Source organism: Drosophila takahashii, chromosome X, assembly GCF_030179915.1.
Source record: "Drosophila takahashii strain IR98-3 E-12201 chromosome X, DtakHiC1v2, whole genome shotgun sequence".
Taxonomy (NCBI): Eukaryota; Metazoa; Arthropoda; class Insecta; order Diptera; family Drosophilidae; genus Drosophila; species Drosophila takahashii.
This window is the reverse complement of record NC_091683.1, coordinates 14,975,764-14,996,337: the sequence shown is the minus strand read 5'-3', so window position 1 is coordinate 14,996,337 and position 20,574 is coordinate 14,975,764. Positions and strand designations below refer to the sequence as shown.

At 40.7% G+C, this 20,574-nt stretch overlaps 5 protein-coding genes across 6 annotated transcripts; 1 reads left to right on the top strand and 4 right to left on the bottom strand.

Annotated features, from left to right (window-relative positions):
* Positions 1 to 494: 494 nt before the first annotated feature.
* Positions 495 to 9,004, bottom strand: LOC108055881 (phospholipid-transporting ATPase ABCA3). The gene is made up of 13 exons (XM_017139436.3): positions 8,631 to 9,004; positions 7,954 to 8,539; positions 7,196 to 7,339; positions 6,382 to 7,138; positions 5,750 to 6,234; positions 5,411 to 5,690; positions 4,748 to 5,258; positions 3,585 to 4,270; positions 3,023 to 3,161; positions 2,784 to 2,966; positions 1,424 to 2,083; positions 1,304 to 1,369; positions 495 to 905 (listed from the first exon to the last, which is right to left on the bottom strand). The coding sequence occupies exons 1-13, from the start codon at positions 8,846 to 8,848 to the stop codon at positions 638 to 640; spliced, it is 4,983 nt and encodes a 1,660-aa protein (XP_016994925.2). The 5' UTR covers positions 8,849 to 9,004; the 3' UTR covers positions 495 to 637.
* An 841-nt stretch (positions 9,005 to 9,845) lies between these two features.
* On the top strand, positions 9,846 to 11,764 carry Rpt6 (26S proteasome regulatory subunit Rpt6). Its single transcript, XM_017139505.3, has 3 exons — positions 9,846 to 10,004; positions 10,068 to 10,212; positions 10,634 to 11,764. Exons 1-3 carry the CDS (start codon positions 9,987 to 9,989, stop codon positions 11,686 to 11,688), a joined length of 1,218 nt encoding a protein of 405 aa, XP_016994994.1. The 5' UTR covers positions 9,846 to 9,986; the 3' UTR covers positions 11,689 to 11,764.
* Positions 11,765 to 13,165: 1,401 nt separating this feature from the next.
* Positions 13,166 to 14,064, bottom strand: anox (acyl-CoA-binding domain-containing protein anorexia). Its single transcript, XM_017139494.3, has one exon. The coding sequence runs from the start codon at positions 14,062 to 14,064 to the stop codon at positions 13,333 to 13,335; it is 732 nt and encodes a 243-aa protein (XP_016994983.2). The 3' UTR covers positions 13,166 to 13,332.
* Positions 14,065 to 14,141: 77 nt separating this feature from the next.
* On the bottom strand, positions 14,142 to 14,647 carry SLIRP1 (SRA stem-loop interacting RNA binding protein 1). The gene is made up of 2 exons (XM_017139495.3): positions 14,502 to 14,647; positions 14,142 to 14,428 (listed from the first exon to the last, which is right to left on the bottom strand). Exon 2 carries the CDS (start codon positions 14,412 to 14,414, stop codon positions 14,142 to 14,144), a length of 273 nt encoding a protein of 90 aa, XP_016994984.1. The 5' UTR covers positions 14,415 to 14,428; positions 14,502 to 14,647.
* A 447-nt stretch (positions 14,648 to 15,094) lies between these two features.
* On the bottom strand, positions 15,095 to 20,404 carry Dd (CTD nuclear envelope phosphatase 1-like protein dullard). Of its 2 annotated transcripts, none has more exons than XM_017139493.3 (4): positions 19,447 to 20,404; positions 18,006 to 18,254; positions 17,757 to 17,939; positions 15,095 to 16,987 (listed from the first exon to the last, which is right to left on the bottom strand). In XM_017139493.3, exons 1-4 carry the CDS (start codon positions 19,543 to 19,545, stop codon positions 16,796 to 16,798), a joined length of 723 nt encoding a protein of 240 aa, XP_016994982.1. In that variant the 5' UTR covers positions 19,546 to 20,404; the 3' UTR covers positions 15,095 to 16,795. The 2 variants fall into 2 exon arrangements, with proteins under 2 accessions (XP_016994982.1, XP_016994981.1); XM_017139492.3 differs by having other exon boundaries at positions 18,006 to 18,263; positions 19,447 to 20,402.
* Between the last annotated feature and the right edge of the window lie 170 nt (positions 20,405 to 20,574).

Genomic DNA, 20,574 nt, shown 5'->3' with positions numbered 1-20,574 from the left:
AGAGAGGGAGAGCGATAACTGTTACGTCAGCTGGTACGAATAGTGAGAGCGAGCGAGAGAGCGAGAATAATTCTAATGCCAAAATATGAGCAGCGATTAATCGTCTATCGATTAAGGTGGCGCGCGCAGAGCGATAGCATTCAAAGCTCAATTTAAAATTTTATTTCTGGGTAACTTACTTTAAAACTGGTTTCTTTGCAAGAATCAAATTTCGAAGCCTAAAAATCAATCTTAAATTGAAAATGTGGCGTTACTAATTGAGCACGCAAATGAAAAATGAATGCCGACAAGTGGAGAACTTCCCAGAGCTGTAAAACTTCCCCAGGGATTCACATTAATTATGCAAAACAACACGTGTGCAGGCCAGTAAAGTAGTAATTTATTAAAAGCGGGAAAGCCCACAATTCCGAGGTCCTTAGTCTGGACGACAGCCGAGGCCAGACATTGACCTTCGAGCCATAGTTCAATCTGGGTTCATGTAATATTTGCATTTATTTAAATTTTAAGATTTGTTTTTTCAACACCTAATACAATAGTATTTTTTTTGGTTTTAGTTTTTTAGCTACAAAAAAACCTGAAACTAATTTTTGCATCACCGTTTAGAAACGTATAATGGGTATAAAATATACAGCGGGCGTTACTTTTTGCCCCTGGCCCTGGGCTGTGTGCCCTTTTTGGTGATCGTGGTGTCCAGGGGCAGGGGACCCTCCGTCTGGACGAGATGGTGCTTCAACTGGGCCCGCGTCTCCTGGACCTGGGCCACCACATTGATCATGTCCGCCTGGTAAATGCAGTAGTCGCTCACGTTCAGGCGCACCTTGTTCTTCTCCATGGCTCCATATAGAAAGGAGTAAACTATTTGGCCCACGGGCACGTAGAACTTGAACCAATTGTGCAGACGAGCGCTAAAAAAGATATAATTTTTTTTAAATTAAATATACATACAAAAAAATTTTTTTTTTATTTAAGGAAATGGTTGTTGAACAAAAAAATAAGAAAAAAAAAGATTTAAAAAAAAAGCTATTAATTTACAATAATGCAGATCTGTTATGCAAAAAGGTGACAAACTTGTTTAAAAATTAAATTAATATAAATTTTTTTTTTTATTTATTATTTTAAGGAAATGGTTGTTGAACTCCTAAACGATTAAAAAAACTATTAACTTAATTCAGATCTTTTATGCAAAAAGTTGATAAACTTTTTATAAAAATTGAATTTAAATAAACAAAACTTTTTTTTAACCATTTTAAGGAAATGGTTGTTGAACCCCTAAAATAACAAAAAAAAATAGCTATTAACTTACACCAATTCAGATCTGTTGTGCAAAAAGTTGACAAACTTGGCCAGGTTATCCACATCCTTGCGCAAACTAAAAAACGGGATTTTTAAACTCAAGTTAACACAAAGAAGATATATGACCCACTTCTCCTCCGACTCGGCGAGGGTGGCTCCATCGCGGATCAGACGAACCTCCAGATAGAAACCATGGCTGTACTTGTAACGCAAATACTGCAGGCTGCCAATCGCCAGCATCTCGCTGTCCTGGAACAGGATAATGAAGTCGGCTAGGATCTTGCACTCGAGCTCATCGTTGGTGGCGAATATGATGGTCTTGCCGCAATATCGTATATAACGGAGGATATTCCAGATCTCTCGCCTCGTAGTGGCCGGCATGCCGCACGTGGGCTCGTCCAAAACGAGGATCTTATTGTAGGCCACCAGTGCCAGAGCGATTTTAAGCTTGCTCCGCTTCTCCGCGGTCAGCAAACTGCATTTGCGATGCATCCAGCCGGTCATGTTGAGCATCAGGCACAAGTCGTGCATCTTCTCGCCGATCTTCGCCTCGGGAACACCGCGGATCATGCACAACAGCCGGATGTGCTCCCGCGGAGTCAGCTCGTTCAGGAGGCCCCAGTGCTGCGGACTGTAGCCCATGTAGGTGTGGATGCTCTCCAGATCGTACTTGAAGTCCAGGCCCCGCACATAGATCTCGCCGAAGGCGAATCCCTCCTCGCCCACCAGCTGCCGCATCAAGTGGCTCTTGCCGGAGTTACGGGGCCCAAAGATGCCCATGCTCATGTACCTTAAATGCCAGAAAAGGTATACAGTTTGGTTTTATAGGGAGATATTTTTTTGATTTCTTTTAAAATAGCATAATACAAGCGTATGTCCGATTTCATATCAATCTGTCGATTTGAAATGGAACTATATGTCATGTTAATAGATTACACTTGATTTTCGAGGTAAATATCTGCCTAGATTATTTTATAATAGTGAAATACAAAAGTATCTCCTATTTCATATCAATTTGTCGATTTGAAATGGAACTAGATGTCATGTTAATAGATTCAACTTGAATTTCGAGAGAAATAACTGTCTAGAATATTTTATAATAGTGAAATACAAAAGTATCTCCGATTTCATATCAATCTGTCGATTTGAAATGGAACTATATGTCATGTTAATAGATTACACTTGGATTTCGAGGTAAATATCTGCCTAGAATATTTTATAAAAGTGAAATACAAAAGTATCTCTGATTTCACATAAATCTGTCGATTTGAAATGGAACTATAGGTCATGTTAATAGATTGCACATGATTTTCGAGGAAAATATCTGCCTAGATTATTTTATAATAATGATTTACAAAAGTATTTCCAATTTCATATCAATCTGTCGATTTGAAATGGAACTATAGGTCATGTTAATAGTTTAATTAACACTTTAATGCCTATTGTTTGAGTTAGGGTTTTTAATAAATATTTTGTTGGACATTACTTACTTGTTCAGTGCAAAGGAGACAGTGTTGATCCTTTTGCCGGCAGTTGGAACCTTGGCCTCCACCTGATCCACCAAGAATACCGATTGCTTGGCCTTCGTATTATCCGCCTCTGCGATTTTTAGCTTCACATCCGCCACATCGCCATCGTCGAAGGGATAAGTAGCAGTCCTCATTTTACGGAGACTTGAGGTAAAACATAAAATAAAATATAAAATAATAATAATTTTATCCAAACTCACTCTCTGGGTGTGTGGAACTTCTTTTCCCTGCGATGCAGCTCAATCCAGAAAATCAGCATCAGGAAAATTAGAGCGGACACAAGCATAAAGACAATGGCGGGTAAAATACCAGGAGCAGCCCACTTGAAATGAGTGCCAACTGGAAAGGATCAAAAATAATACTATGGTTTTAGAAGATAAATTATTTCTAAAGTATTTAAAATAAAATCGAAATTTACTACACACAAAAAAAAAACATGTTTCCGTAAAATCGATATGGCCATGTAAATTTCAGGTCATATCGTTTTTACATGAAATACTCTTTTCGACCAGATTAAATTTACCAGGCAGCATATTAAATTTAAATTGATCTTAAATAATGTAAAATCAATCGACGTTTCATATTGATTGATTGAATATAAATATATACATTTCTATATTTTGGTATTTCTTAATATCAAAATGAAATTCATATGCATTTAAAATATTTATAAATATGTAATTGCTTTCTTTTGAACATATTAGTTCATATCTTAATATCAAAATGATATTCATATGCATTTAAAATATTTATAGTACTCACATCTGCAATTGGGCACCACCTCGTGCATATTGTCCTCCGTGCAGCTGATGTGCGCCTGGCACTTGGCACTGCAGATCTCCTGCTCCAGGCACTGGGTGTACACATTGCTCACGCCGTCCAGCAGGGCGAATCCCGGCGACATGCAGGCGCCGTAGAAGAAGATCGTATTGCTGTTGGCCACATCCCAGTAGATCATGTAGAGCACCAGGCCCGAAACTCCCTGCAGCAGGACGGAGACGAGAAAGGCCCGCACCAGGGATTTGTTCACGAACATGGACACCAGATAGGTCAGCGGCAGGGCGGCCAGCCCGAAGATGCACAGCAGGAGCAGCAGGATCGCGTTCTCGGTAAAGCCAAAGCCACCGATGCCCATCAGGCTCATGATCACCACAATGATCACCGAGTAGATGAAGAAGGTGAACCAGTCCCAGAACAAATTGACGCCCCAGAAGACCTTCAGGCCCAGTCCGGCCATATGTTGCAGGAATCGAACGTTGTAGATCTGCTCCTCCACCAAAGGGATGACGAATACCGAAACAGTCAGCGGCAGGATGCATCCAATAGTCAGGGGGGCATGGATGTGGGCGATCTTGTTGTCCAGCAGATTAATCTTTCGCGACAGCTGGGTGGGAAGCGGATGGTTCTCCACCAGGGCCACAATGTTCTGTTGCTCCGGATAGGAAAGTCTGGAAATGGAAGAAAAATTAATAGATATTATGAGTGTATTAAACGATGCAGCGGCAGCTTCGAATTATTTATAGCTATATTAAACGATACATCGGCAGATTGGAATAATTATTATAAGTGTATTAAACGATATAGCGGAATTATTTATAGCTTTATTAAACGACACAGCGGCAGTCTTAAATTATTTTTAGCTGTATTAAACGATACATCGGCAAATTGGAATAATTATTCATAAAAGATAAATGAATAGATTTTATAAGTGTATTAAACGATACAGCGGCAGCTTCGAATTATTTATAGCTGTATTAAACGATACAGCGGCAGCTTGAAAATATTTATAGCTGTATTAAACGATACAGCGGCAGCTTGAAATTATTTATAGCTGTATTAAACGATACAGCGGCAGTTATCAAATTTACTATTACACTTTATAGAGCATTTGTTCCTATAATATATATTTAATATATTTTTATCACCTTAGTATTATATTGTGCAGCAGATTGAGCATCATGGGAGCCGAGTGAAAGAAATCCTGGCTTATATAGCCGTTGAGCTCCTGCTCCCCGTCCGCCTCCACGGCCCCGTAGCTCCTCATCTCACTTTTCTTCTTCAAATCATTCCGATAGCTACCCTTCTCGCAGGAAAACGATTTTTCATTGAAGGTCCTCGAGACGGCGATGGGCAATTTCTTGGAGCTTTTCTCCGTCGCCCGAATGTCGATGTAGCCGCACTTCTTTAAATCCGGTATAGTCTTGGACACATCGGCTGCCTCCATGAAGCCAATGTGTATCGTATTCTGGCGCACTCGCGGCATATCGAGCAGCACTGACAAGCGGGCGATGATGGCGATCAGCACAAAGCTGGTGAAGATCATGATAATCGGCCAGACATTCGGCGCCGTGTGGATCATTTTCTTGTAAAACATGGCCCGCATCCGTTGTCGAGTCAGTTGGGTATGCGAAACCACCTGGTACTTGAAAGTTTGAGCTGTGGGTAGGATAGTATATATTTATTATTTTCAACTGATATCCCCCCTTGAATTTCATTATTTCTTAATAATATTACACCCAAACCACGGTATACCAAATTTAAATGCCTAAAGTACAGTACACCCCAAGATCGTATAGTTAGGAACTCACTGACATCCGGTATCATCTGCTGCTGCAGTCGAAAGGAGGTGACCAGCTTCATATATATGTCGGAGAGTTCCGCACTCACCACTCTCACATTCTCGATGCCCAGCATCTTGCGATCGATTTCCAGGTGGATCAATAGTTTCTGCAGCCTGGGTCGATAAATCACGGGTAGTCTGTACGTTAGCGTATCGCCGATCTCATTTTCCGGCTCGATGTTGTTCATAAACTGATTGATATAGTCGGTAATGGGCTGATCCGGGACATGTGGCTTCTTGATGAGGACCTGGAAATATGTAAATATATTATTAAAAAATATTTACAATAGGTTTTAACGATAATTACCAGATCCACACTGCTGCTGAACTTGGCGCGCAGAAAGAAGGGTGTGCCACTGGCCTCCAGGACGCCCAGGCTGAGGATTCCGATGCGATCGGCGGCATGCTCCGCCTCGCCCACACTGTAGGTGGCTATGATGAAGGCCCGATTGTCCTTCTCGGCATTGACAATCGACCAAAAGACCTGCGCCTCCCGCCCCGTCAGCTGGGTGGTCGGCTCCTCCAGGATTATGATCCTCGTATCGCCGGCTAAACAGCAACACAGGGCCACCAGTTTCATGGCGCCCGAACTTAGCTTTCCAATGCGTATTCGCCGACTCTCGACATGCTGATCGAGGATGGCCAACCATTTGCGACGCTCGATTTCGTAGCGATCCGCTTCGTTGGGCGCCAGTTTTAACCGAACATGATAGTCGATGGTCTGCTCCACGGTCAAGTGCTTGTTGAGTCCGTGCTCATCGAAACGGAAGTCCACCATGCGACGGGTTTCACCTGTTTTGGGTATTTAAGGTTATGTAACAATAAATTTCTCTGCCGCTGCGCTGCCAGCGTTTCGACGCTCACGTACGCTGTCAGGCAGAAAATGCAGCTTCTTCTGTTATATAACCCTAGAAAATATTATAATATTTCTATACTTACCGTAGGGTTGAAAGGGCTGTCCCAAAATGGATACACTGCCGCGCAGGGGGAACTTCAAGCCGGCCAAAATTCTGAGTAGCGTGAGCTTGCCGGAACCAATGTGGCCCAGTATGACGTAGACCTCACCGCGATAGATTCGCATCGATATGTTCTTGAGGATCTTTCGCTCCGAGTCGCGATGTGTGGTGCTGACATGACGCAATCGCATCAGCTCCTCGCTGCCCACATCCCCAAATTCAAAGTTCTGAAAGCTCGGCGCTCTGCCCAAATACATAATCGAGGCATCCGAATCCTTTTGCTTTCGCGGCCTATTGTTCACTATCCGTCGACTGAGAAATGTGCCCGGCATTCGCCACTGAACAGCCAGCAAAATCAGTAAGTAAATCAGGGCCGAACTAATGGCCGATGTGAAGAGCACTACGAAATCAATCGTTTGGACAATGTCCGGATTATCGATGCAGTTCCGGAACAGGCTCATGCTAAAGTGCATCTGGCAGTTGCAGAAGGCCACCAGGATGAAGAACACATAGTACTTGTGGATGTCCCAGTAGCGTTCCAGAATGATACAGAATGCCGCGTACATGAAGAGCCACAAAAGCAGGGCGAAGAGGACCGCGTTGGTGGGATTGGCAAATAGTTTGGCCACCACCATTCCCGTAATAACGATCTCAACGGTATAGACCACGATGAAGCATATAAGGCCTATCGCTCCATAGCCGGAAAACTCCCCGTCCCGGCCACCGAACGCCCAGAAAGCCTTAATATATTCATAAGTAAATATAAACTTAGGTACGGCTACGTGGTTAGAACTTACCAAAATCATTATTACAAATACAGCACCCAAAATGAGCATTCTCAGGAAGAGCACCATAAACTTGAAGCCCCATTGCCGACCAAACGAGTAACCGTAATGCCACTGATGCACCATCACACCATCCTCCACCTGGGCAGCCACGTTCTGGGGAGGACACCAAATATTACTTATTAACATTCGTTAATACATTTGTATTCCAAATTTCACAGCTCTAAGGCAAACAGATCCCGAGATCAATGAGTGTAAATGTATTATGATATGCGGTAATGTATTAATCTTTTCAAAATACGTATTAATATTCTTTAATACATTTGTATACCAAATTTCACAACTCTAAGGCAAGCAGATCCCGAGATCAATAAGTGTAAATATAATATGATATGTGGTAATGTATTAATCTTTTCAAAATACGTATTAATATTCGTTAATACAATTGTATTCCAAATTTCACAACTCTATGGCAAGCAGATCCCGAGATCAATGAGTGTAAATGTAATATGATATTTAGAAATGTATTAACCTTTTCAAAATACGTATTAATATTCTTTAATACACTTGTATTCCAAATTTCACAACTCTAAGGCAAACAGATCCCGAGATCAATGAGTGTAAATATAATATGATATTTAGTAATGCATTAATATTTTCAAAATACGTATTAATATTCGTTAATACAAGTGTATTCCAAATTTCGTAACTCCAAAGCAAACAGATCCCGAGATCAAGTGTAAATATAATATGATATGTGGTAAACTCACCCTGATAATATTCAGGAAGGGCAGAAGGTAGATAAAGTTGTACAAGAACGTGGGCATGTGGGCGATACTCATCACGGAGCAGGGCTCGTCGGCGGCGTTCAGCAGGATGTTGTAGACCTCGACATTGGGTTCCGGATAGGTGGTGACAAAGTCGCCGCGCAATCGATGGTACCACTCCATGAAGATCTGATGCTGCAGCTGCAGGAATCCCTCGCGTATATACAAATCCTGCTGTTTATAGTGTTTGGCCTGATCGCGACCGGGATTAATGCGACCCGAGCAGCGGGTTATCCACAGGCGATCCTCGGTGAGGAACGGAGCGATGGTACGGAACTCGCTGGGGAAGCGAATCGAAATGGATAGCTTTAGGGGAGTACCGCCACGACTGGCCCCATGGAATACGATGCCCGCCAGGGTGGTTCGTTCGTCGAACTGATCCTGCATCTCGGACTCGATCCTATAGCCCACGGTGGAGTTCAGTTCCAGGGTTTTGGCCACGCTCCTGGCCACGTCCATGGTGAACGGCGTTTTGGGCGTGTAGGCCAGGCTGTACTTGGTCTTCTCTCGCTTCGAGTCGGCCATTCGTCTGCGGAATTTCGAAAATCATATAAGACTACATACCAATTTTCGGGTTTATAACTCCAACAGATCCTGAGATCTTTGGGTATCTCACTTACGTTAGTATGCTTATATCCTGAAGCTTGTGCGATACGATGCTCTGTTGATTCTCGTTCTCGGTGCTCGTGTAAAGAAGCCTTCTGGAGTGGGCGATGGGATTTAGCAGGATCACCAGGACCATTATCACCATGGTGATGATCTCGAAGAGCGTCCGTCGCCACAAATTCAGCTCGATTCGGATATAGCGCTTGAACAAAAGGCCCTTGGTGGCCGGCATTTTCCACTTTCAAGGTATGTATATAAGAAAACCAAAGAAATATTGACCTCTCACACCAAATAGATGGTGAAAAGGTGTTAAAACACGATGTTCGGCAGAGGATTTTGAATCTATTATTTAGTTTGCTTGAGCACAAAACAGTACTTTGTTCTCAAAGCACATTTTGATGGAATGCGTCTACTCATTTGGATAAGGGATCTCTTGAAATAAAGTTGGATCAATATTTCAATTTTTTGACCAAAATACTATTTTTTTGGGTGGAAAACCAAGATTGTGATTTTTGGTACTAATTTGAAATTTTTCCTAATCGATTTTTTGATGTAACTTGGGCAAAAATGGTCCCAAATTAAAATGGAGTACTGTTTTGGTCAACTTACGACCCCATAATTAATAACAGTGCACTTTTTGCCTGAATTAAAAAAATAAATATTTGACCCAATTTTCAAATTTTTGATAAGGGGTGACATCATAATTTTTTGCGAAAAATGGCAAAAATTAAAAATTTTCAGGTTGAAATGCCAAGCGATTGTTACGATCATTACGATCATTACGAGTTCAACGAGGTATGGCATTCCATATTTGGATCATTATTTCAATTTTTATGACCAAAATACTATTTTTTTGGGTGGAAAATCAAGATTTTGATTTTTGGTACTAATTTGAAATTTTTCTTAATTGATTTTTTTCTGTAACGAAAAATCAGAATCTGGGTATTTGTAATTTTTAACAAATTAAAAAATTGATCCCTGTCAGATTCTGGCTGATATGGAAAACAAATTTTCTGTTTGCTAATTTATAAACTATTTTAAAGACTATTTTAAAAACAACTGTTTAACTTTCCCTAAATATAGTCACCTGAAATCAAACAGTTTTTTTTAGCTTTGTTTAATAACTTTAGGTCAAGAAAAATTCAAATGCAACATTTGAATTTATAAACTGTATCTAGCTATTTTAATCGAATCGGCTATTTTCTCATATCGATAGCTGGCTAGTGCGATGACAGTGCGATAACAGCATGTGCCACCACAAATAATCAAAGAATGCCGAGTCATACGAAAAAGCAAAATTAACTCGAAGTATTTGCCTGAACAAACACGAATAATAACAAATTGAAGCGCAACAAAGAGTCGCAGGCAAAATGACGGTGACGAATCGGGTATGTAACACAGAATCGCCCAGTTATTTCGGCGCGGAGAACCTAATTAAATGCTTTTCGCAGATGGAAATCGAGTCGGCCTACCAAAAAGGCGAGGGATTCCGTTCCTATTACATCCAGAAGATCGAGGAACTGCAGCTGGTTGTGGCCGAGAAGCACCAGAATCTGCGGCGTCTGCAGGCGCAGCGCAATGAGCTGAATGCCAAAGGTAATTGCGGGTTTATAGGCTGCCGGAAGTCCCATATTACTTTGGTAGCTATGGAAAATAGACGACAAATTTTAGCGAAACTTGGTATGATAGCTTATTATCTTTGTTAAAGGCCATATACCAAAAATTGTGAAGATACCTCATGTACTATGTATTATAGAATCCCTGCATTGGTACATAGCCTAAGATTTTAGCGATTATTATGACTTTTAAAGGCCATATACCAAAAATTGTGAAGATATCATGTGTACTATGTATTCTAGATCCCTGAAATAGTATGGGATACAATATTTAGATTATAAAATAATGCAATCTCATATAATACTCCATAACTATACCAAATTGGAGCCCCTTATCCTTAAGAACCCATTATATTATGGTAGCACACGCATCCGATATTAATAATTCCCTCCCTTTGCAGTTCGCATGCTGCGCGAGGAGCTGCAGCTGCTCCACGAACAAGGCAGCTACGTGGGCGAGGTGGTGAAGCCGATGGACAAGAAGAAGGTGCTGGTCAAGGTGCATCCGGAGGGGAAGTTTGTCGTGGATCTGGACAAGAACATCGACATCAACGATGTGACGCCCAATTGCCGTGTGGCGCTGCGCAACGAGAGCTACACGCTGCACAAGATTCTGCCGAATAAGGTTGATCCGCTGGTCTCGCTGATGATGGTCGAAAAGGTGCCCGATTCCACATATGAAATGGTTGGCGGTCTGGACAAGCAGATCAAGGAAATCAAGGAGGTGATCGAGCTGCCGGTGAAGCATCCCGAACTGTTCGACGCTCTGGGCATTGCCCAGCCCAAGGGAGTGCTGCTCTACGGACCGCCAGGCACGGGAAAAACGCTACTGGCCAGGGCCGTGGCCCATCACACCGAGTGCACCTTCATCCGTGTGTCCGGCTCGGAGCTGGTCCAGAAATTCATCGGCGAGGGCTCGCGCATGGTCCGCGAACTCTTTGTGATGGCCCGCGAACATGCGCCGTCCATCATCTTCATGGACGAAATCGATTCCATTGGCTCGTCGCGTATTGAGTCTGGTTCTGGCGGCGATTCCGAGGTGCAGCGCACCATGCTGGAGCTGCTCAACCAGCTGGACGGCTTCGAGGCCACCAAGAACATCAAGGTGATCATGGCCACCAATCGCATTGATATTCTGGATCCCGCTCTCCTGCGTCCCGGGCGCATCGATCGCAAGATCGAGTTCCCGCCACCGAACGAGGAGGCGCGTCTGGACATCCTGAAGATACACTCGCGCAAGATGAACCTCACGCGCGGCATCAATCTGCGCAAGATCGCCGAACTGATGCCGGGCGCATCGGGTGCCGAGGTCAAGGGCGTCTGCACGGAGGCCGGCATGTATGCGCTGCGCGAGCGCCGCGTCCATGTCACCCAGGAGGACTTCGAGATGGCCGTGGCCAAGGTTATGCAGAAGGACTCGGAGAAGAACATGTCCATCAAGAAGCTGTGGAAGTAGACGATCCGACGAACCACCGCCGCGAATTCGAACCTTATTTCATTGTCAATAAATACACATATGTTAGTAACCTAAATGTTTGGAGTTATCATTATGCTTTTTAACTTAAAAATTGTAAGGGAAGTTACACAGAAAAAAAACCAATATGAAATAGGGGATTTTCTACCTTATTTCATATCAATAATATATCAATATCGATAAGATTTATTTCAAATTTAAGATTCAAACATATCAACATGATATTTTATCATGTATATGTTAGTAACCTAAAGGTTTTGAGTTATCATTTCTACCTTATTTCATATCAATAAAGAGCCGATATGATTTATGTCAAATTTAAGATTCAAACATTTCAACATGATATTTTATCATGTATATGTTAGTAACCTAAAGGTTTGAAGTTATCATTTCTACCTTATTTCATATATATAAAAAGCCGATATGGGCACTTCCAAAATGTCGCTCGGGACATTTGCACACCTTTAAAGTTGAAAAAAAATTGTAAGACAATGGATTTTAATTTTAATTATGGGCTTTTCTTTTCACTCTTCCCAAGCTCTATTTTTGGTAAAAATCTTGATTTTGTACCACTTTTAGTTTTTAAGCTATCGGTAAAAAACTGCCGTATTCGCTCGGGACAAAAATAGAAGTGGATTTCGGGGAAGTTCATACAACACCAGAAATTAGCGAATTCTGATGGAATATTTGAATGCGATTTTTTTTAGAATGTTGTTCAAACATGTCGCTGTGAAATGCTTTTGGTTTCACTCAAAAATTCTTTGCCGTTTTTTTTTTATGCAGTTTCAACCACATTCGCTCGGGACATGTCGCTCGGGACATTTTTTCCGACTGTTTTGTAAAGCGGGTTTCTTTACCTCTATCTCTCAATTGCTGGATGTTTTGCTTTTAACTTAATAGTTTAGTATGTGAATGAAGCATTCAGTACAGAAAAATGTCACATATTAGCATTCCTATAGGATAAATTAACAATAGAAGACAGGTCCAAAAAATAACAAAAAAATAGCCAAAAACTGATTTTTGCGTATATTGGTGGGGTTTATCATAAAAATAATCAAACTATACTCGAAATTTGTAGTTAAGCTCAGTATCCAACTAATTAGAAACTAATATCGGGGCAAAACCATGTGGAAATATGTTTTATTCAAGTTTCAAGGTTTTTGGCTTGGTGGACTTTTTTTTGGAAGTGCCCATATGATTTATGTAAAATTTAAGATTCAAACATATCAACATGATATTTTATCATATCATAAAAATACCAAATATAGTATTTTTTGAGCAAATAATATAAAAAAATATTAACATGATCTTTATTCATATCAAAATGATATGAATAACTTGATCTTTAAAAATTATCAAATTGACCATTACAATTTTTTTCTGTGTACTAAGTTTCTATCTATCTCTCTCATTTTAAAGCAAGCTATTGCCATTAATTTCCGTAAAAAAACAAACATGCTCACAGTTTTAGTACTTTTTAATACATTACATATTATGCATAAGCAACTTGACAACTTAAAAGGTTAAGAAGCGTACCGTTTGTGTATATGGATGTGAGAAAACCAAGCTTACAGAGGATTTATTCACAACATTTTACAGGGTTCTTCGCACCTAACAACTTAAGATTTAGGAGGCGGATCCACTGAGGCGCTCTCGCTCCGTTCGGAGCACCTGGCAGATCTGTTCATCGTCGGCCACGTCGTAGCAGGTCTGTCCATCGGAATCGCAGAGCTCCAGATTGGCGCGCAGCTCGAGCAGGCAGCGCAGAGCCTCCAGGTGACCACAACTGGCGGCATAGTGCAGCGGCGTCTGCTGCTCGGCATCCCGCTGATCGACACTCGCTCCGCTGTGGACCAGAAACCGAATGATCTCGACGGCATTGCGATCGGTGGCCCAATGGATGAGGGCCATGCCGTGTTCATCCAACTTTGCGAGATCTCCGGGCGCCAGCAGCTCCCTTAACCGCTCCAGATTGTTCTCCTTGACATGATCGAAGGGGGTCTTTTCGCTGTCCGCCCGCTGATCCTCCAGCGGCGCCGACTCAATGGAGTGCACCACCCAGCCGGGCTTGCGCTTCTCCCGCCAATTCGGCTGCAGCTCCTCCAGTTTGCGGACATACGACTGCCTGGCCTTCGATTGGGACATCTTGCCGAGACTCCGCCAAGCCTGCCACTTGCTGCGTGCCCGCAGCTGGAGCAGCCCGGGACTGGGCTCCTCGCACGAGCCCTCGGTGGCCTGTTTGTAGTAGCCGTAGAGGAGCAGCAGGTCGGCGGAGGCCAGGCTGCTCGTCTGCCTGGCCACATGCTCGGCGGCCAGGTGGAAGAGCTCCTCCTCGGGATCCGTATCGCTATCGGACATGTCGGATACAAATAATCAAAAAAAAATAACTAGAAAAAACTTATAAACTAAATGACAACTGAGGAACGTAGGGCTATCTAGGATTTCTGTATATTCAGGTAGTTGCCCTCCAGTATGTGCTTCTGCTCGTTCTCGATCTTCTCCAGCGCCGCCAGGCTGTTGAAGCTAACGAAGCCGTAGCCCTTGGAGCAGCCGGTGCGCTTGTCGAAGATCACGTTGGCGGACACCACGCGTCCGAATTCGCGAAAGTAGCCGCGCAGCTCCTGGTGGCCCACCGTCCACGGCAGATTGCCCACGAAAATGCGGTGCACTGATTTTCCCACTTTTGCTACAGCTGCGGCGGTGGCCATGGATGAGGTGTTTCCTATAGGGGCAGGTTCGGTTATTTTATGGTTGGTCAAGGCGGACTGGTTTCCCGAATTCGGACGACTCCTTACCAGTTGCGTTGCGTAAAAACTACGACGGCTTCTATTCCACGGTTGCTGTTGTTTTTGTACGCGAAGCGGGCGGACATAACCTCAAACTGTCAGCTAACAGCACTTTGGAATACCCTACAGGGAGAGGGTATTTCTGAACAGTGCCTCTATTTGACACTCAGTTAATAATATCATTTATAATTTAATAACCAATTAACCAATATTCTTTATACCTGTTCAATCTTCTAGAAAAAAACATTAGGAAATTGTTTCAAAATTATTTAAACAAATTATTGCCATGAGCTTACAAAGCATATAAATAATTTTGCTTGAAATTTCATACATTTAATAATTTAATTGAAACATTTGACCTTCTGAGCGTGATTAAATAAAGCTTATTAATATTACTTATCAATCATAGTCATAAAAAATAATATTTTTTAATAAAGAGTATCAAAAAGTGTGTGACAGCCGACCAAAAGCTTCCTTCATTCATGTTTCGTGCGCCTAACAGCACATTTCTTCAACTTAACAGCTCCAGTCAAACGAACTGTTAACCACATTCTGTAAAGCTGCAAAGAAGGCGCCAAAATTCGAAAAGAAAACACAATGGCTTGTTGATTTTGCATGATTTTGTTGTATTTTTTGTAATTGTTTTTCTGCTTTTGTGTTCCCTTTCTCATTTATTTCATTTACGTTTCATTTTAACAAATTTGCTACAAACTACTTAAAATTAACAACATCGCATACACGTATTATTCTCGTTTTCCTTGCAATAAATAAACAAATAGTGATTGTTGTAAATTTACAATACGATAGATAAAAAGAACAATTGGATAGGGTAGTTTTGGGTGTTTGGTAGGTAGGGGTGGGTAAAAGGTAAAGGTAAAGGTAAATGTTAAGGTAAAGGGGCGTGTGCAAGCATTCTTGTTGATTAGTTTAGTTTAGAGTGGTGTGTATTTATGCTTTTGGAAATAACATTAACTATGGAAGCAGTTTTCACTTGTTACTCTTTCTCTCTCGCCTTTCTTTTTTATTTTTAATCTTTTGCTGCCTTCCTCTGAATATCCTGTGATGCCTCTCGGATGATGTGCCACGATTTCTCAATTCTCAGACTAACTCGGTTCTCGTATAATTAGTGATTTGGCTCTCTAAACTCCCTATATATTATACTATCTGTCCCAGTCTGCGGCCCATTGCTACATACATTAATCTGATCCGATCCGATCCGATCAGAATTAATGGGATTTTTAATGTTCTTTGCTACTTGTTGTTGGCTCGCCTTACAAAATATAACTTTTGCTTTTGCCTTCTTCACTTGCTTGCTTGTTGTTGGTTGTTGTTTACTTTAATAGTAGTTCATAGTTGTTGCTTAGTTTTAGGTATATATATATATGTATATATATATAGGTATATAAATGTATATAACTCCCTCGAAAGACAAAAATCTTATCCTTAGAAAAGTGTTATGTTTGGTTTGCAAGCAATGAAACTCTTGAAAGATCTTCCGTCCGTTTTGTTTTGTACAGGAAACGAGGGCAGAACATATATATATGTATAAGTCTATACAGAATCGGTTACATTTAATAATTATCCATAATATAATGATGTCCAGGAAAGTTTCGTAGTCAACTAATTTGTATAATTATAAGTATTTTTGCTTCGCGTCTCGTCGTATCTTCATAAAAAACAATTTCACTTTCATAATAATTAATTGTAATCATGGTATATAGAAATTACAAGACTCTTGTTGTAAGTGGGCCTTAGATTTAATTTATAATAATATGATATATAACTTGACAAATTTGTTCTTAATGTTGTTTACTTCACTTTCTGCTTAACTTCACTTCTTCTCATCTCTCTCTCTATATATATATACTGTGTTCAAGAGTTTCCATTTGATATTATCATCAAAAAATATACACGCACAAAGAACAAACGAAAAAAATTACAAAAAAAAAGGTAAATAATAATAAAAATAGCTGGTCTACATATATCGACAAATATGCATGTTACAAAAACTTTAAATCTTAATACACAAAAAGAAAAAAAATCAATAGATTTCCAGATCTCCCAACCTATCCGCTAACTCCTCCACTTTCTCCACCATCTCTGTGTGTGTTTCTCTTCGCCCATCTGAATCTGACTGAATGGTAAACATAATAATAATGAAAAAATTCGTTAATGTGTCACAGCACCACCATGTTTGTTGTTAATTTCAGAAGGTATCCTCCGCTTGCCCACTCTCACTTCTCTGCTCCTCCTCCTCCTCCTTCTAAATAGATAAACTACACTAGCGACAGGCGGCCCACCTGCTACCAGAGGCGGTGCAGGTGCAGATTCCGCGACAGCACCGATCTCACGTCGTTCGTAAACCTCAGCGCATCCAGCATGGGCAGCAGCGACAGCAGCGCCGTGTCCATCGGGTCGGAGAACCAACTCTTTATGGGTATGGCATTGTTGGGGAAGCAGCGATAGGCCCCGGGCGAATTGTCAATGATGAATATCTGCAAGACATTTATTTTTTGTAATTAGTAAATGTACTATAAAAGGTATTAATATTATAATCATCAGATATCTTTAAAGGGTATTTTTGTTATCTTATCCCTCAGAGATCTTAAAAAGGTATTTTTTATTAGATCCCTTAACGATCTTAAAATGTTATTTTTATTATATCCCTCAGGGATCTTTAATTATATCACCCCCTTTGATATTTCTAAAAGGTTTTATTATTATATCCCATTAAGATCTTTAAAGGGTATTATTATAATATTATTATATCCCATGAAGATCTTTAAAAGGTATTATTATAATATCCCTCGGAGATCTTTAAAGGGTATTTTTATTATCTTAGAGATCCTAAGAGATCTTTAAAAAGTATTATTATTATATCTCTCAGAGATATTTTAAAGGTATTAATTATATCATCCCTCAAAGACCTTTAAAAGGTATTATTATTATATCTCTCCGAGATCTTAATTTATATCATCCCTCTGAGATTTCGAAAAGGTTTTATTATTATATCCCATTAAGGTCTTTTAAAGGTATTATTATTATTATTGTTCAGATTTAGAGATCTTTAAAAGTTATTATTACAATATCCCTCTTAGATCTATGTACATTTTCCATTTAATTTTAAAAATGTTATCGATTGCCATCGATCTAATTAGTTATCAAAATTTCGATTAAAACATAATATTTTTAAGTATCAGCTTCAAATGAATTTCTTTAATGCATGGTTTATATTATTTTAGTCCCAAGACTAGCCAATCTTACCCTATTTAAGTCACTGCAGATGGCCGACAGGTCCTTGGTATAAGATCCGTAGTCGGGCGTGCAGTGTTGTCTGTAGTATCGCCTTCGGAGGATGTTCCGTCCGTTGTCCAGCTTGTCCGCCACCGCCGCTCCGTAAATCTCCATGCTGGCCGTGAAGACCACCAAATCGTACCACTGCGAGACCTGCGAATTTGGAAATATTTATGAGTTAATCTCGCGATTAATGGGTAATCCCTTTCTTTTTCTCACCACATCCAGAAAATAGTCCACATGCGGTCGCTTGTGTACGAAGAAGCGCACTGGATTCCGATCGATCGTCACTTTCACGGTGAAATCGTGCGGCGTGCCCGGCTTGACCGTATTCCTGGGCATCGCATTGTGATGCGAGTGGATGAGCGTTTCGTCCAGGTCCAGAACGAGGGTCTTGCGCTGCACCAGGCTCAGGCGATGCCGCGAGACGGGTGACAGCGGGAAGAGTTCATATTTAACCGGTTGATACTGGATAAACTAAGGAAGTTAATGCATAATCAACGGAGCAGTACTTGAAAGGCATTCAACATGGGGTTTATATGTACAGTGGGTTTTTGGTCTTTATTATCTGGGGTTAAAGTGCACGAGGGGTGAGGGAGATTTAAAATTTTAGATCTCATTATTATTCATTAATGATTAATACATTTAACTGTGCTATAAAATCTCATTCTACAGGGAGTTTAATGATATTGGGCCAGATCTACATAGCTATATTATTTTATAGTGGGTTTTGGTCGTTATTATCTGGGGTTAAAGTGCACGAGGGGTGAGGGAGATTTAAAATTTTAGATCTCATTATTAATCATTAATAATATAATATAATCATATATTTAACTGTGCTATAAAATCTCATTCTACAGTGAGTTTAATGATATTGGGCCAGATCTACATAGCTAGTTATGATGTGGAAATAAAACTAGGAGGTCGAAGGTCAGTGCTTTTGCCGCGTCACGATTTCGGGCCAAAAAAAGTGCCGGCACAGTGGGTAACATTAAAGGCGGTTGGTCGATAACGCGGAGTGCACTTCTTGGGGGTGAAACGGGGGGTTCCGATGAAACAAGACCCATTAAACGTGTGCCGGAAAATATTGATAAGGCAGTTGTAACTGGCTAAGAGGTACAGTAAGTAAAATAAACCATTTTTAGTTTTTTTTTAATCAAGATATAATAAAAAAAAACTAACAAAATATTATGAATTACTGGGATTTTAATGTAAACATTTAAAAACCTAAAAAATCAATCACATTTACTGTGTAGAAATATCTTGAAGAGGTTCCAACATCAAGATAATATAAATAACAGCTTTTCTGATTAGATAAAAGCAAACTGGAGTTAAAATCAGAGTTAAAATCTTTTTTTTTTTGTTTACAACAAGCTAGTTCATAGGAAAAGTATTTCCCCATCATAATGATAAATTTATAAGGGCACCAAATCAATATTCTCCGTACACTATAGCGAGTGCCGACTGTATTATTGAGAGGCTTATCACTGCGGTGGCTTTTATTATTATTATTTTGTAGCAGTAGTACTTGTGTGCCGATTGCGGGAGCGGGTTGGGAATTATTCAAGTATTTCAGGGTTTCGGGCGGTTAAAAATAAAAGCTATTTTTGTATTCCTTTTTTTTTTTTTTGGTTTTTTGACTAATTTCTTCTGTACTTACAGCTCGCACTTGGCGATTGAACATGAAACAGATGCATGTCCAGACTTTTGATAGCAACAACAAAAGCGCATGGAATTTCATTTGCAGCAGCGAAATCATTTGAAATAAATGAACTATGTTGATTTTTTTCGCTTGTTTAGGGGGTGTTGGGGGGCGATTAATTCGATAAATCGACCACGATCGCGCGATTGACCGCGGTGCAAGCGAGACGGCACGATTTGCAACCGGCTAAAAAGATTCGATTCTCCTTTTGCTGTTACTTTGCAACCAATTGTTGTTGTTTTTGATAACGCGGCGAGAGCACACACCAACACACACACCCGCACGCGGGCGCGCTTCACACACGCACACCCTCCCCTCGAATAAAATCGATAACAAGGCTTCTAGTTTTTTTTGTTGTTTTTTGGTGGCAAAAAAAGTAGAGTCTCTCCCAATATTTCGCGCTCTTTTTGGGCTCCACTAATTATTATTTAGTTGCTTTCCCCCGTTTTTGTTCTTCTCCTGCGGGGGAAAATTTATTTCCACTTCTTTTTGGCTATATTTTTTTTTTAGCTGGCGTCTGCTCTTCCTCTTCCTATTTGTTGTCTTGCACACGCGCTAGTGTATGTGTGCGTTTTGTGTTTTTTATTTGATTTTTCGGCAAAATAGCAACACACACACACGGAGAGTAGAATATATCGGAAGCGATTTTTGGGGGAATAGATTTTTGGTTTCTGTTTTCTGGCCGAGAGGAGCTGAGCAAACGGAGTCAATTGATTGAGCTGCCTGCACTTTGATTGATGTCGTCGACCGAGAGGTGCGTGGTTCGCCTAAATAGTCCGTCGCTGCCGCGGGCTCTGCTCATAACTCTTTGGCGCTGCGGCGTTGCGTTTATTACATAAATATAGTTTGTCCGCGTTTCGTTTTTGTTTAACAAATTCCCTCATGCACAGTGTGACCAATTTGTTGCGACGCTGCGTTGCGGTTTTCATTTTGCACTTTTTGGTATAAAAATCGTTATCGATATTTTGCACTCAAGTGGTATTTTAAGCTCAAGTGCTGCTAATATTAATTTTAAAAACGAAAGTTCATTTTAATTTATTTTAGAAAGACATTCGCTTTGATAATTTAAAGGAATTATTAATTAAT